The following is a 16188-nucleotide window of genomic DNA, read 5'->3' as shown; positions in this document are numbered from 1 at the left end:
CAGTAGGAGAGGATCAGGTAGGGGTAGAAGGAATATGATAAAGGACAGATGAGTGGAAGAAGAGGAGAGAAACTATCCCCAATCAATCAAAATATATAAAATAATAGACCCTCTAACTACAAAGATGAGGTTGGAGCACTTTTCACAGTGTGAATGTGATTGAATTGCCATCTTCATCTCTGAAGTGGCCTCTGTCCCTCTCTCTCTCATGTACTGTACTGTATGCACTCTAACCAGACTCTGAGCATCTGTGAGATTAAGATAGCACCACACCACAAGCCACTTAGCAGGGGTGACATTGTCCACATGTTAGTAACAGCATCTACAAGGAACACAAACACGGCTTGCTTCCTCCGCTAGCAGAGGAAGCAAGCAAATCTAAGGTTTCCAATAACCTCCTTATTGGGAACTTGGCATCATCGTCGCCCTTTGATCTCGCATTCTTTTCACTGTATTTATGCAAGGAGATGATCCTTTGATAATGTGCATCAGAGATCAGAGTCAACCATTATCGGCTCTGAAGTTCCACCACGATGCTCCAAATCATCTCTTGAGTTTGTTCAATTATTTACACATTAGGGATTCAGTTTGACTGGAAATGTGCTGACTTAAGCGTGACTTGTCATTGCTTATCTGGCAGGGTAGGCAGACTTGTGCACAGAGAGAGAGAATTCCTAATGAACCGGAGAGATACTCAGTACTGGGAAGTGTGATCTGTAGTTGCAGTGAGTTTACTAAACATTGTACCAAATCTCAGAACTGGGGTAAATTGTATTTTGCAAAGTACAGTAAGCATTTTATTTAACCTGCTTGGTGGAACAGAGAGGTGGACACTGCTTGAATTATTTTGTCTGTGATTAGTTTTTTAGCTTTTCTAGTACTTACTGTATTGCCCCATTTTGAACTCTAAACAAGGTAAAAACTGTCTACTTAGAGACATTGTTTGACCTACGGTAGTGAAGCTTAAGGCTGACTTCAACTGGTGTCAACACTTTTTAAAGTACAAGTTTGCCTTTAATGTGAGATCCTCTTTTCATGATAACAAGCCCGGCAGGAAGTAGACAAACTGCAAGAGTTACAGTACTTTATTCCCTTTCATTTCTATTTCTAAAATTCTGATGCCTGGAAGCTAGATATAGGAGTCTAGACAAATGTGGGCAATGTTGGCACAGTTTGATTGGAACTGTGTTTTGAAAGCTCTGTTTGAAAGGGAAATGTGTTGCTATCAAAGTGTACCAACCGGTCTTGGGCTGCAGGTTCTTGCGTGGCTCCCCGGGCCCTTCAATGGGCTGGTCGGCCAAGAACATGCGGGCCTGGTCCAAAGTGCTGATCACCAAATGTTCACGCTCCTTCAATTCTGAACACAGTGCCTGCAGGAGAATACAAAGTACACAGCAGCAGCATAGTTAGTGTCTGTATAACAGACAAGAAACCTGCTTATAATCTCTAAATTAGTGCAGCCTCTAACTACCCTGCTATCTTCGGTAAACACTCACCATGAAAGTTTTAAGCATTAAAGAGATATTTTCTGCTTTACTCAGTTCACTGCAGTTCAGCTCGGTGAACACAAAATGACAGCCCTCTCACACCCCACATGTAATGAGTCCCACAAATACTGTCAGGGCGGCCGTGGCTGAGTGGCTAAAGAGGCCACCTGGGAATTGGAAGGTTGTCGGTTCGCCCCTTGGTCCCCGAGTGTCCCTGAGCAAGATACTTAACCCCTAACTGCTCCCCCCGGCGCCGTATTATGGCAGCCACTGCTCCTACAGTTAAGATGATGCAGAAGACAGTGTATTTATTTATTTATTGAAGTTTCCACACAGAAAAGACAGGGTGACCCAAATGACAAGAAAGTGAAAGTCGGTACTTTATCCCTGTTCTTTTGACTGACCTCTACTGCAGCGTTTCCCTAACCTTTTGGCTGTTGCCCCCGTAGAAAATACTGGTCAAGTCTCACAACCCCCGTATTTTTCCAGTGAAACAAACACCATATATGTAGAGAATAAATAACAGGCATTTTTGTAGTAAGGAAAACATTTATATTAAATAGAATATTATGTAGGATAAGGCTACTTTAACAGGAACAAATAATTAGAATTAGCAGCATTAACATAATCTCTCTTGAAATGGTAAAAGACGACTAGTAGGGCTAGCCTAGAATAGAAAGCAGATTTGAACACCCCTTAACCGCTTTCGCCTATTTTGGACATCAATATAGACTGCAGTGTGTAGTTACTGCAAAGCTCCAGCAACGCATCCAGGATCAGATATGGGGTCAATGTTAAAGGAGCAGATGAATGGTTGATTCAACCAATCTCTCTTTTTTTCTCTTCATGCCACCATCAGTGTGTACAGTATCAATAGTCTACTTTTTAAGCATGATAAAACAAGCAAGCACAATGTATAATAGGATTACCAGAGACAAACAATTCTCGCACTTTCTAGTTAAGTCCATTCACAAGTATTGTATTATATACACCTTGGGAAATACACCCAGCAATAACAAACAACTCCTAGTCCTATAGTTGAACAATTTTCACGCAATATATGGTTTAATGTTGCATTTGTACATTGACTTAATATTGAATCTTCACGGGGGAAAGGTGCATTTTGAAATATTATTAATTGTGCATCTATTTAAAATAACCACATTACTCACCATGTAATATATTGGGAAAGTGCTGGTTTAGATTTGTATCCTCTACAGAAATATCTACTAATCTATCAATTCCACTTAAATCAGCTCTGACATTCATTACATTATAAAGCAGGCATTTTTCATAAACACAAAGGTAAGAGCAGGTGTTATCATTCAGCTCATACTGTAGCTGCTAAAACAAAGCTCTTGGCGGCTAATTAGGTGATGGCTTAGAATGGCCTTCTACAGTTAAAAGGTATAGACTGAGCGAAAGGGGAGGGAGGGATGGGGAGGAGAGAGAGAGAGAGAGAGAGAGGAAGAGAAAGAAGAATGAGAATTGAGAAGTGGTCGAAGGCCAGAGGGCCAAATTATGTGTTTTCTTGAAGGCAGAGTGAAATTAGCAGAACATAAAGGCTAAAGGGGAAGCCAGGCACTCGAGCCTTGAATGCTTTCCCATTACAGAGCTGGCTAGTAATAATACCTCATATTGTGCTCATGCTCTCTGCATAGAAATCCAGGGGCCCTCCTCCCTCCCAACACATACACACACAGAACACTCAGAATACAACTGAGGTTTTGGACGGTCAATTTCTTAATCCTCTTGTCAACGTGAACGCCACAGCTATATGCGACCAGAGTAGCAGCAGCAGACAAAAAGGCAAGCGTCGCGTGTTGCAGTATAATTATTCTTTGCTTTAATGTAAGCATGACCCCAGGGGGAGACTGATGCCTATTGGAGTGTGTGATTGCTTTGTGAGGAGACGGTGTAGCCGGCGATGCTACGAGGCAACTCGATTAGATGGCAGGGCCAGCTTTTATAAAGCCCCCCACTCTTCTCCGACACGGAGAAGAGCGCTAGAAAATGAGGTGCTGAAAATGGTGACGTTTTCACACACTGTTTTCACGCAACATTAGTCAGCATCGACTTGGGTTGCGTGGGGTGTTTTCTTTTTAAGGCCACACTGTAAATTCCTGAGTGTTCATTTAACTCTGAGGGTGTACAAAAGTAACCAAATGAAACCGCGAGGGTCCATTTGGTTACATTTGTACACTTGAGTTGCAAATGGATTAATCAACTAGGAATTAATTAGGTTAGGTTAATGAGATTTTACTGTGCATGTACTATGTACTATATAATGGATATACAAACGGGGAAAGCAATGCATATGCTGCACAACAACAGTATATGCAATATTATTGTGATTGAGGAGAAATATTTTTCTCTGTGCACAATGATAATTGAAATGGTTTTATGACGTGGCTCTGTAGGAGGCTAGCTGTCTATAAGATGGTGTGTGTGTGTGTGTGTGTGTGTGTGTGTGTGTGTGTGTGTGTGTGTGTGTGTGTGTGTGTGTGTGTGTGTGTGCGCGTGCGTGTATGTCCGGAGATAATCTTGGCATGATGACTAAATTGGGGAGAAAAAGGGGTAAAAAAGCACACAAAAAGAGAAAGACAGCCAGGGAAAGGAAAAATAAAGATAAGCTGTCAGCCAATGGCAATAAGTGACTCATCGCAGGAACATTGGCAGGTGTCGAGATGAGGCACACATTCCACCCAAAATGATGCTTTTGGGAGGAGTCTCACTTTGGGGGAAAAAAGTAATATCCCTGCAGAAGGTTGAGCTCAATGACAATTTCACACAGCTGCCTCTGGTGAAATGCTGCAGAAATTGAGCCTCCTGCCGAAGTCAAATTAAATCACCACGCTAATGAACGGTTTAATCAATTCCAATGATTTTTTTTTACCCAGCTCAAATGGTGGGACTGTAATACGCAACATACTATAGCTAGGAGAGGGGACAGTTGTTAAAAGATAGTACGGGGAGAGGAGGACACAGAGGAAGAGGTTTGTCAGAGGAAGCGAGGTAACGGCAAAGTCAAGGGTTCCTTCCAAAATGCGATAAATGATAGTGAAGGAGGAAGAAGAACTGAAAGAAAGGGAGACATGCTTTAAGTACAATCACCTGTAGAAATTGAAATTGATTGCTTTGGTTTCTCGTTTAGCTCTGTGAATAACTTCTGTTAATCCTGTATGTTTATGTAGTTTGCAGGCAGTCCTGTTTTAAGTGTTAATTGGCAATTGATAAGTGTATGCTTTGATTGTTATTTTGGCAGGATGTCACTGCACTGTGTACTAAAGCAAGTTCCTTGCATGTAAAATATATGGAAATTGGTCTTGACAGGATTTGGATGGAGAGTCAAGATGTTATTTGCTTCATACAATTTCCTTTTTACATTTTAGCATGGGAAATTACCAACCAAAATGGCTTTATTTTAATCATCTTTGAATTTCCCAAGTCGAATTGTTGAGCACATGGGTAACACTGCGGTAGCAATGCACAACACTTTAACTGATTACAACATCCTTTGGCAGTCAGAGCACGTTCTTTAAAGAGCTGCTCCTATACTTTTCCCCCAAAGTAGAAACTTTGCAAGGTATGAAAAAGTAATGATGTCCACAAGGAAGGTGTCAACAACTGCATGTTCATGGCTGCCAGCCTGGGGGCGTGAGACTGTAATCTATCCTCTGGGCAGCCCTGAACTTCAAACAGATGGCAGTACAAAAGTATTTTCGAAAACACTCAAACTTCAACACGTTCAGTTGAACTTTTAAGTAGGTAGGTAAGTACTTTGTTTACCCCGAAGGGAAATTAAGGTGTTACGGCAGCTCTCATAGAGACATCAATAAAACACATTATAATAAAAAAACATCTAAAATATGCATCTAAGCATAGTCAACCTATAATGTAAAAGAAACAACAGACCAAACACTACTAAGAGTCCAATGGCTTGAATTCAACATCCCACATCCTAATCAGCCTGATCAGGCCAACCAGATGAGGAGTTGTACAGTCTTATTGCTGCAAGCAGAAAATATCTCCTATAGCGCTCCTTCTCGCAACGTGGGTGTAACAGTCTGTTGCTTAAGGATCTTTTCTGCCCTGCCACAGTGTCATGTAGGGGGTTGAGAGGGATTGTCCATGAGGGCTAGGAGTTTAGTTTTCATTCTGCTTTTGGACACCTCCTCCACAGTATCCAAGGTGGTACAGAGTACAGAACCAGCTTTCTTGATAAGCCTATTCAGTCTCCTGTTAGCGCCTTCCTTGATACTACCCTCCCAACATACCACCACATACAGCACTGCGCTGGTCACCACTGAGTGGCAGAACATGTTCAGCTGAGTTCTACACACACCAAAAGAGCCTCCTCAGGAAGTAAAGCCCGGGTCTGGCCCTTCTTGTACAGGACATCTGTGTTCCCAGTCCAGTCCAGTTTATTGTCCAATTGCACCCCCAGATACTTAGCTCTGGATCACCTCCACATCCTCTCCCTTGATGGAAACAGGGAGGGGGAGCCCCTTTCTTCCCAAAATCCACCACCTGTTGAGTAACAGGTGGTTCTGTTCACACCACTGAACAAAGCTGTTAACCAGTCCTCTGCACTCCATCTCTCGGCCTCCACTGACACTTGCCACAATAGCAGAATCACCTGCGTACTTCTGCAAATGGCAAGTATCTGTGTTGTGCCTGAAATCTGAGGTGTAGAGGCTAAAGAGGAAGGGAGCCAGAACTGTCCCTTGGGGGGCGCCAATGTTACTCACCACCTAGTCTGAGACACATCCCTGCAGCCGCACAAACTGTGGCCTGTTGCCTGTTGGTCAGGTAGTTTGTAATCCAGGAAACAATGGGCGAGTCCACCTGCATCCTCAGCAGCTTATCCGCAAGTAGTTAGGGCTGTGTGGTGTTAAATGCACTGGAGAAGTAAAAAAAACATGACCCTCACAGTGCTGCCAGACTTAACTCAAGGGGAGTGTGCTCTGTGTAGCGCGTAGATGATGACATCTTCCACACCAATGGTCTTCATTATGTGGGATGTCAAGGCCATCGGTCTAAAGTCATTCAGAACACTGGGGTTCTTATTCTTTGGTACTGGTACCAGGCAAGATGTTTTCCACAATGATGGGACCGTTACCAGACGGAGGCTCAGGTTAAATACAGGCTGGAGTACACCACACAGCTGGTCTGCACAGACTTTGAGGACCCTCAGGCTTACACCATGAGGGCCCGCAGCCTTCCTGGTGTGGAGTTTCCCCAGCTCTCTCTTCACCTGAGCAGTAGTTATCAAGATGGGGGTGGAGGGGGGGTCGTTGTGTGTGTCAGTGGTGTTAACAGTGGTTCATGGTGTTAGCAAATGTCATCTTTAAAGCTTCACATCTGTATCTGCTGTCTTATCCGGACCCTCAAAAATGTCTATGAGTCCGACGCCATATTCCTACATGAGTAATAACCTACGTAGCTTTGATTACGAATCATCTCATAGCAGCCATAGGCAAAGTAGGATTTACTAGAAACGAAAGCTTTTAATAAATAAATATTAAACAAAAAGTTCTGAAATGTGTGTTTGGTAGAATATTTCTCTGTTGTAACAGTGCTTCTTGGCAATAACTTTTATACAGTTGGAAAGCTTTTTTAATTCCCTGTGTTCTGAGCTTCCTCCCAGGTACCCATACCTGGGGGAACATGAGGTACATGGGGTACCATGTCTCCACATAAGAGACACGGAACTTGGCTATTGTTTCACCTGTCATGATTACATTGTTTTCCTAGCCTGCTGTGATACAAGATTAGGTCATGTTATTTAGTGAATTGTCAATCTTCCGTGTTAAAATAAATGGGCCGTCAAAGCGAACATTGCCAGGGCAATCTTCCGAGGAAATTGATGACTACTAAATTTGAAAAATTATTATATCCTGTTGTAGTCTGTTATGAGCTGTCCACCCACAGTACGGTGAACATCATAATACCAGACAGTGCGACATTGTGCTGCCAGAAGCCTGCAACTCTCCTACACAGTCGCATTTTATATATAGCCCATCAGTGTATTATTCTGCCACGATAATAAACCACAACTAGATATTTTGAAAATGCTGCTGCAGAAAGATGTTTTATTTCTCTGGCATTTCAGTACTGCAGTTGATGTCCGGCGCCAATTCAACATGCTGGAAAGGGTCCTGACCACTTTTGCAAGGTCTGACTACAGCTGAAAATACTCACACACCTAGACCTATCACATTAGCCCGATCACATACAGTCTCAGACTCCCACTGTTATTATTGGCCAAATGTATTAATTAGCCACTTTAGGGACTGTGCTTTCAGATTGGATACGTAGATTGTGCGGCATCGCACATCCAAGGATACTGTAGGCTAATTGTGCAATTAGAGGTGAATGTAATAGTAGTTTAAATTATTAAACTGTCTTGTTTGTTGCAACGTAGCCCCTCCAGATGTACTGTACTGTATCAGTGATACAAACTCATTAAGCCATATAGTGAAACAAGGAACGATGGAAGTCTTCCACTCTGTTATAATTATTCTCTTTGCTACAAGTGTACCAAGCATAAGAGTCTGTTGAACAGAGTATGGCAGAGCGAGAGAAAACTGTCTTGTTTGGAGCAACCAAACAAGACAGTTTAACAACATTTGAGTATATCTGGAGTCCTGTCACAGGTCATCTTGACTCTGCTGTATGACTGCTCTGCTTTGTATAGGCCTAATTGTTAATGTGTCCAACTTTTGAATTGGGGTGGCCTACCTCATCATGATGGGTTAATTACTTATGTTTATTTATTATGCATTATATTCTGGTGTTTGTTTAAAAAAACAAAAACAATAAAAAAATAGTTTAATTACTAGAATTCCTCAATGAAGGTACCACTATTTTGGCATCATCTCAGGCTGCAAGGCATTCAGTTAGGGTTAAATAGTAAATCAAACTAATTAATGTAATTGATTTTAATAAAATAATCGATTTTGAGAGTTTTTCTGAGAGTTTTAAAAAGTTTTCAACAATAAAATGTAACAGCTTGAAAATCGAACTTTAGGTTTCTACACATGCCTAAGATTTTTAAACTCTTAAGGCGGTTACACACCGGCGAATATGCGAATATACGCAAAATTCGGACTCGTTCCGAATAATTAAAAGACGCTTTTTCGCTTTGCTTTTTCGCTCCATGTAAGCTTGCATTGACTTTATAAGGTTTTAAAAAAAAACGTATTATTCGCATGAAAAAAATCGCCCCGGTGTGTAAGGACCTTTAGAGTTGAATTAACATTCCAGATGTGGCTGTGTACCGAGTTTCAAGCTCCCTAATGGGCATTTAAAAAGCTTTGGGAGATTGTCCTTTGTTGTCTTTGAGCAGAGAAGAAGCAAGCAGCCTGCCATTGGAAGTGCTGACTCATGTACCTATTGCAAATAACACAAAAGCACAAATGAATGGTTCTGTTTTTATACTTTTCAACCTTTGGAGCTCAATTAGATTGTACAATAACACAGTGTAGCAGTTAATGCAAGTTCAGTGTGGCTTAAGGCTGAAGATAAGCAATTCTGTTTATGTTCAATAAATCTACAGTTAATTTCTACTGGCTACGGCCAGTAGGTGGTTGCTGCCTATTCCATGCTAAGGATATGGTACATCATTCTCTGCTTACCTGCCTCATGGCAAGAAACAACAAAAACTACTTGGCCAACTCAAACAAAGTCGAACAACAACCATGCAATGGATGTCAACATCCATGACAATGATACACAGTTCCATGGTGGGGAAGGAGAAGAAAGCAAATTAAAGTTAGTCAGAGATAGGTAATTATTCAAACTGAGTCAAAATAATGTTCTCCTGGAAGATAAGGGGGATCCAGCAAAGCACTTTAATGCATTTCATTTTCCTTTTTACGACCTGTCCGTCCAGGTACAAACGGTACCAATCAATCATACAGACAGCATGATTAAACTGGCTTAGTATGGCCAATTGGAGTATTAGCTCCACTTTAGCCAGTCCAATTATGCTAGTTTAGCTGCTATTGTGTATACAGTACATGTAAGTGCTAGGCTAGATTTGCTGAGCTGGCATGACTAGTAAGAAAGCAAATTCAACTAAGCCAATAAGCAGTTAATAGGAATTCGAAAACAATTACTATTATTATTATACTTAATTCTTTGCACTCTTTTCTAATGTAAATAATTGGAGTCTCTTTTCAAATTCCTGCCAATAAAGACAAAAAAAACAACTCAAAGATAAAAGTCATTAAAAATGGCCAGAAGCAAGAATCAAGCAGTCGCTCTTGTTCCTCTTCTTGCCATAAAAGCTGTTAATTTAATACAGCTGATTGATGAGTTTAATCAGCTGGATACTGACGCAGTCTTTTTAACGTGTATAATTGAATGGGTGATTAATAAAAGCTATTATAGCCCATATCAGCTGACAAAAACACAGACAAAATCAATGCACATTGGGGCAGGGAGAAGACACTCACAGATTAGAGCTCTCCCTCTCAATTTCTCACTATATCAGTGGTTCGGGTGCACAATGCCATTCGGGTAGAAGGGAAAGCAACAGTGTTGTTCAGCTCTCCGATAGCTGATGCTCCAACACATTCTTTAGACAACTAATGCCAGTGTCTACGTCCGTTTACCGTCCTCTCTCTCATTTAAAATCTCTGCCCTGCTTTTCTCTCCTTTCTGAATTGTACGTCCTTCTGTCCAAGGTGTCCTCGTCAGTCACTCGCACATTTCACTATAAATCTTTCTCCTTACACAGTAAAATCCTGAGCGTCAATTTATCTCTAACCCATTCAGACCTGAGGCGATTCTTTAAAACAAATCTAAATCCTAAAAGTTTTTTGAAAAAAATAAAAAAAATCAAGATTTTTCAAAAATAGCAGATCTACAAGCTCGTAGCGCGGCACTCAGTGCCGCGCTATGAGCTTGTATATCTGCTATTTTTGAATAGCTAAAGACATCTAAAGTGACACAGATGCGTTCCAGGTATCAATGGGCTAAGAGAGTACTAATGTAACAAAATGGATCGCTAAGGGACCATTTGGTTACACGTGTACACTATGGGTTGAGACAAAATGGATAAATGAACACTGAGGCTTTTACTGTGTACTGTACTTTCCTTCCCGGTCTCTTTAATAACCACGCCATGCTTTGCTCTGTGGGCTAAGTGGTTTAGCCTAGTTCACCTCTTTTATATCCCTAATAAAGAAAGCAAGAACTATTTACTGGTGACCTTACTCGAAAGAGTTGCCAGTGATTGCCACACAGCTATCAATTTCCATTCACCTTGTACACTTCTCCACCACTGACTAGCCTCGCTTGAGTGCATTTCGTGTACAGTAAGTGTGCGAATGAGCTAGAGAGAGAGAGTGCGTAATTCAGGTGTGTGTCTAACTAATAAAGCATGTCGTGTTCAAAGGCACGGTCGTTTGTGCTGCCCTACCCCTCGTCAACAACTGGGTCTGTTCGGTCAGACCTCCGAGCTCAATCTATTAACACATTGCATGCCAGTCGCGTAGATCTACGCGAACCTATTTAAAGCCGCAGCGTGCCAGTCGCGTAGATCTACGCGAACCGCCGATTCCCATGTTAAGTGCCCCAGGTGCACTTTCCGAATTTTTTTGATCCATTTCCGTTTCCGGTTTCCGGTCGGAAACGGAATTATTCGGGTTCCGGTTTTTTCGATCGTATCCGCTTCCTGTCTGGGATCCTGTTTAAAACTCGATTTTCTCTGGTTGTTGTTTTTCTCCTCGCTGATCACTGTTTATGGTTGATCGGCTGTAGCTTCAAGATGGCGGCACGGATTTGGAAACTGTTTTCGCTCGCCGTTTCTCACGGATCCGCTGTGTGTTTAGAACCAAATGAACGCGCACTTTTAACTTATTTAGCGAGGTCTGTGGCGACATGAAAAAAACTAAAAAACAACAATAAAACGCTGGCACTGGTGAGTACATTATGAGATTAAACTCTGGCATGGAATGTGTTAAGGATAGTGAGAAACCCCCAAAAGAACTAGATAGAACTAGAAAAAGGGCTCTGCCAGGTCAGGTAGGTTATTGTGGTCTCCTGGTGGCGCTATAATAAGCCAACGTGGAAAGGGTGCCATTTCTTCCTAGGCCTTTCACGGCAATCAGTTCATGATTTGAGGTATTTTGTTCCAAAAATCGACCTGCTGGTGGCACTATAACAGGCCAATGTGAAAAGGGTGGCATTTCTTCCTCGGCCTCCTGGTGGCGCTATAAAAGGCAGATGTGAAAAATGAAGGGCAAAGGTTTTTCCTTGGCCTCTAGGGAGTGTGTGTGCAAAGTTTCACGCAGATTGGTACAGTTAAAGGTAAAAACGCGAATCGGCCTGTTATAGCTCCACCACCACCATGAGGCTGATTTGAAAATTTCAAGTGGTATTTCTTCCTCGGCCTAGTGGGAATGTGCGTGCAAAATTTCACAGAAATCACACACTGCATTCATGATTTGAGGCATTTTGTTGAAAACTGACCAATCCTGCAAACTTTAGAAGCCAATGTTAGCCAATCAGGATGGAATATGAAAAATCGGACAGATCCATCTCGATCACAAATATTGTTGCAAAAATCTACCTCCTGGTGGCGCTATAACTAAAAAAATCGGGGCAGAGGTTCTGCTCTGGCATCCAGGGAGTGTGAGTGCACAGTTTTGCTGCCATCGGGCCAACGGTGCCAGAGATTAGCTGCTCGCAGACAGACGGACACGCGGACGGACGGACAGGGTGCAAAACATAGTCTCTGCCGCGCCTTCGGCCTGGTGGAGACAATTAATCCTTAAAAAAAAAAGCACCTTTCAACTCCTCCATTCCATTATGTACCATGCGGGAGCTGGTAGAGGAATGGGGAGAGGAAAATGTAACGAGGACACAGACTTAGTAAAGATTGTTTTAGGGAGGATGGGAGGGGGGGGGGAAGAGAGAGAGAGAGAGAGAGAGAGAGAGAGAGAGAGAGAGAGAGAGAGAAGGTAGACCAATAAACAGGTGAAAGACCAGGGGATGGAAGGAACTGAAAGAGGATAATGAGAAAAAGACAAGGGCACAGCAGGAGCAGTGTGAACGCTGTATTCCTCTGGTGGATATTGTGTGTTCTCCCAGCCCGCTCCGAGTCTAATGGAGCTTGTCTGATCTGCTAGGCTGAAGCTCGTCTCTCCCTCTCTCTGTCTATCTCTCTACCCTCTCTCTGACTAGAAAACATAGAGAAAGGCCAGACCCGAAGGTCACACTACAGCCCTAAGAGAGGACACATTTATATACTGAGCCAGAGAGTGCACTCAAAATACATCTTGAGTCATAAAGTTGGCTTTGCAAGCACTATTACAACCACACGATGGTGACGCACAGGCGCATCCGTGTCCATCTTACCTTTGCGTGTATGTATGCTCTCAAGGCAATTTGGAGCCAAAAATATCCTTACGAGAATGGTACAAGCAGATAGAGATAGAGGGAGAGAGAACGGCCAGAGAAAAGTATTATGGTGTCAAAAGCAAATATCAACAAAAATGGTGGCAGCTGCAGTCAGACAGACTATCTGGGGGGTAAATACTTAAGCTGGCTGAGTCATCTATCTTAAAGCAATTACATACCAATACTACGACAATAACTACTGGCTGGAATAAATAATACTCTCTGGCACACTCCAATGAAAAATAACAGAGGTGACAAAGGTATGAACGGGACAGCTCAATACTTATTGACTGTGTGCGTGCGCGCGAGCGTATGTGGACCCAGTTGAAGATGAATATCACTGACGACAACGCTGAAAATAGGATGGCACAATAGGTATTAGAGTGGAATGCTAATGAAAAGTAACAGTAATGGCAGAGGTTAAATGGATAGTGTAAATAGAAGGATATGGTCATGCTTACTGACTGGGCTGTAGCGATACCGGTATTGATTACACAATCTGATGGTGGTACTGTATTATAAAAGCACATTTGCACTAATTTGTAACAAAGTTCCATCAAAGCAATTGCCATAGTAAGTAACATCACTGAGCATTAACCACGGGGAGATAAACAAACATGCGGTGGTTGCGATTGTCTTATCAGAAGTTGGTATACTTACACAATATTGAGTAATTTATTCATTGTGTGGCCAACCCACACATCATTAGTGCTGTCCATGTTACAGCTATTACAGTAAACTTGTAGCTTTTTTGTTTGTTGAAGCCTTTTTTTTTACACCACTCAAGTTTATTATTATTATAGTCAGTGTAGTTATTTTGTTGTTAACAGTTATCACATTGGCCCTGACCATTAAGAGTTCACAGTTCATTCATTTGCACAAACTGCAGAATAACAAAACTTTTGATGTGAGGAAAAATAACAACATACAAGTGCAGGGTCATGTTTTTGCAAGACTTGAGGGTCTCACGAAAACATGGCACATCGCGAGAGAGAAAAACAAAAACTACGGAATAAAAAATGAAGACGGCAGACGGCCTAACAGCACTAGGAATGAGCTAGGAGGATATAAGGCGCTGTGACAGATGAGTGGCAGCACGGCAAGGACACTACGTACCGTGCAGTGGTTCTGCTGCTGCAGCAGGGTGGGGACATCGCCTCCGATGGGCATCTGCTTGGTCAGATCCTCGTCTTTCAGACAGATCCACTTCCACAGCTCCTCCAAGAGAACCAGCAGACGGGACCAACGCTCGGCGCTTGCTTCCAGGTGGGCCCTGCCGATGCACGACAGACATTCAAAACGTTATTACGATGCGCTGCTGTCAGAGATTGGGACTCGAGTTTGAGACTGACTCGAGTCGCATTGAGTGGCACTCACATAACGACTCGGACTCGCCCCTCAAAGACTTCAGACTTGACTTGAACTCAAGCTCAAAGACTCGTGAACAATCTTTATTTTGTGCATTAATATGAATATCATTTATGTTTTTATTTATATATGGCGATAGCCTGTTTAAAGTTATCATACACCAAACCACTAATCAATGCTGATGCTGTATGCTAAAAGATAAAGGAGTGATGATGATACAGTACATGATTTGAATTCCTTAGATATACATGCCAGAACTCAGAGTACAACTGTCAGAGCTTTTCAGACTCGGCTCAAACTGTCTGCTGGTATACACATGCAATCAGCACACAGTTGACAGCTGCGGTACTACAGCGACAACGCCACTCAATGGAAGACTCAAAGGACCGCGCACAATTTAATAGATCAAGCTCCAAAAATGATCTCATACCAAAACACAATCATTCAAAGTGAATTTGAGGCACACTGATGCAGCACATTTGTTGTGAATAAATAATGTTCTGATAATTTTCAGGAAATTACCATAATAAATACAACAGATAAAGAAAGCAATAAATAAAATCTTACTGAATACTAAATTAAAGCAGCCTCAGTAAACTGAAACTCTACCAAATGAATCAGCCACAAGCAGACAGAGTGTGCGACCCAATTAGAGTATTTCTAATACATCTAGGATTCACTGCTAATTGTGTAGGTGGTGCTGGGCATGTGTTAATGTGTCTTCATAAGTGCTTTGTTTTGATAGCTTCTGAACGTAATGTATCCAAGCGATGTGTATACAGGGTGTTTCCTTGCTATTCTTAATTACATATGTGCTGTAATTACGGCATAATGGGGCTGCATACAACAAACCATGCGCCGTGCACACTCCCATGCAGACCCGCATACAGTGCTCACACACACAGCTGACAGCACAACGCAAGTCCTCTCCCATGGGCATATAGTGAATCAGTGGGTATAAACAGCAGGGGCTACGATTAATGAAACTCGGATTTAGGAACATCAAACCCGTCTTTCTGCATTTCTGTAATTTTTCTTCACCGTCTTCATTTAATCACCTCTCGCACGCACTCACACACACACGTGCACACACACACACACACACACACACACACACACACACACACACACACACACACACACACACACACACACACACACACACACACACACACACACACACACACACACACACACACACACACACACACACACACACACACACACACACACACACACACACGTCTGTATCATCCACTGTTATCTTGACCTGCTTCCATTAATTTTTCTGTAACCCCTCAACTCAAATCTCTTCAGCATCTTTTACTGCATACTGTATCTCTCTCTCTTTATGACCCTGTGCATCTCTTCCTTTTTAGCATCTTTCTAACCTCGCCCCCTCAGCTTGTTGCCTGGCCACGCTGCTTCTCTCCACACGCTCCTCATTCACTTCACATTCCATTCTAAAATATCCATCTGACCCCCCCCATCACCTACACTGACGCTGCCTCTCACTTTAACCATGGTATCCCAATTTTGGCCACATCATAATAGGTGATTTTGTTTTGTTGCAGATACACATGCGTTGCAGATCGGCCATTTCAAAATCATTTACAAAATATTGGTGGTTAACCCGTTAAAACCGGGAACGCATCTCTGTAACCACTTAAACCATTATTTTATACTTTAGCTATTCAAAAATAGCAGATATACAAGCTCATAGCGCAGCACTGAGTGCCACGCTATGAGCTTGTAGATCTGCTATTTTTGAACATTTGTGCAAATCTTTGAATATATATATTTTTAAAGCTAACATTTTTTTACTCAAATCTTTGCCTCTGGGGGTTCCTGGTACAAAATATTTTCAGATGAGGGTCGACGGCCAAATACATATAAAAAAAGCTATTCCTTGACATGAAAA

General features: G+C 42.2%; 1 protein-coding gene across 13 annotated transcripts in view; it reads right to left on the bottom strand.

The window, feature by feature from the left end:
- utrn (utrophin) overlaps positions 1-16188 on the bottom strand; it is a gene marked incomplete at its 3' end in the record, with an annotated part of 232858 nt that overhangs the window by 64139 nt on the left and 152531 nt on the right. For all 13 annotated transcript variants that reach the window (XM_080452440.1, XM_080452443.1, XM_080452444.1 and 10 more), the window contains 2 exons: positions 14016-14172; positions 1241-1370 (listed from right to left, as the gene is read on the bottom strand). In XM_080452440.1, coding sequence (XP_080308566.1) covers positions 1241-1370; positions 14016-14172 — 287 coding nt within the window. The remainder of the gene's footprint in view (positions 1-1240; positions 1371-14015; positions 14173-16188) is intronic.

This window comes from Gymnoscopelus braueri, assembly GCF_963280865.1.
Source record: "Gymnoscopelus braueri genome assembly, chromosome: 16".
Taxonomy (NCBI): Eukaryota; Metazoa; Chordata; class Actinopteri; order Myctophiformes; family Myctophidae; genus Gymnoscopelus; species Gymnoscopelus braueri.
This window is presented reverse-complemented; position numbering and strand designations above follow the sequence as displayed.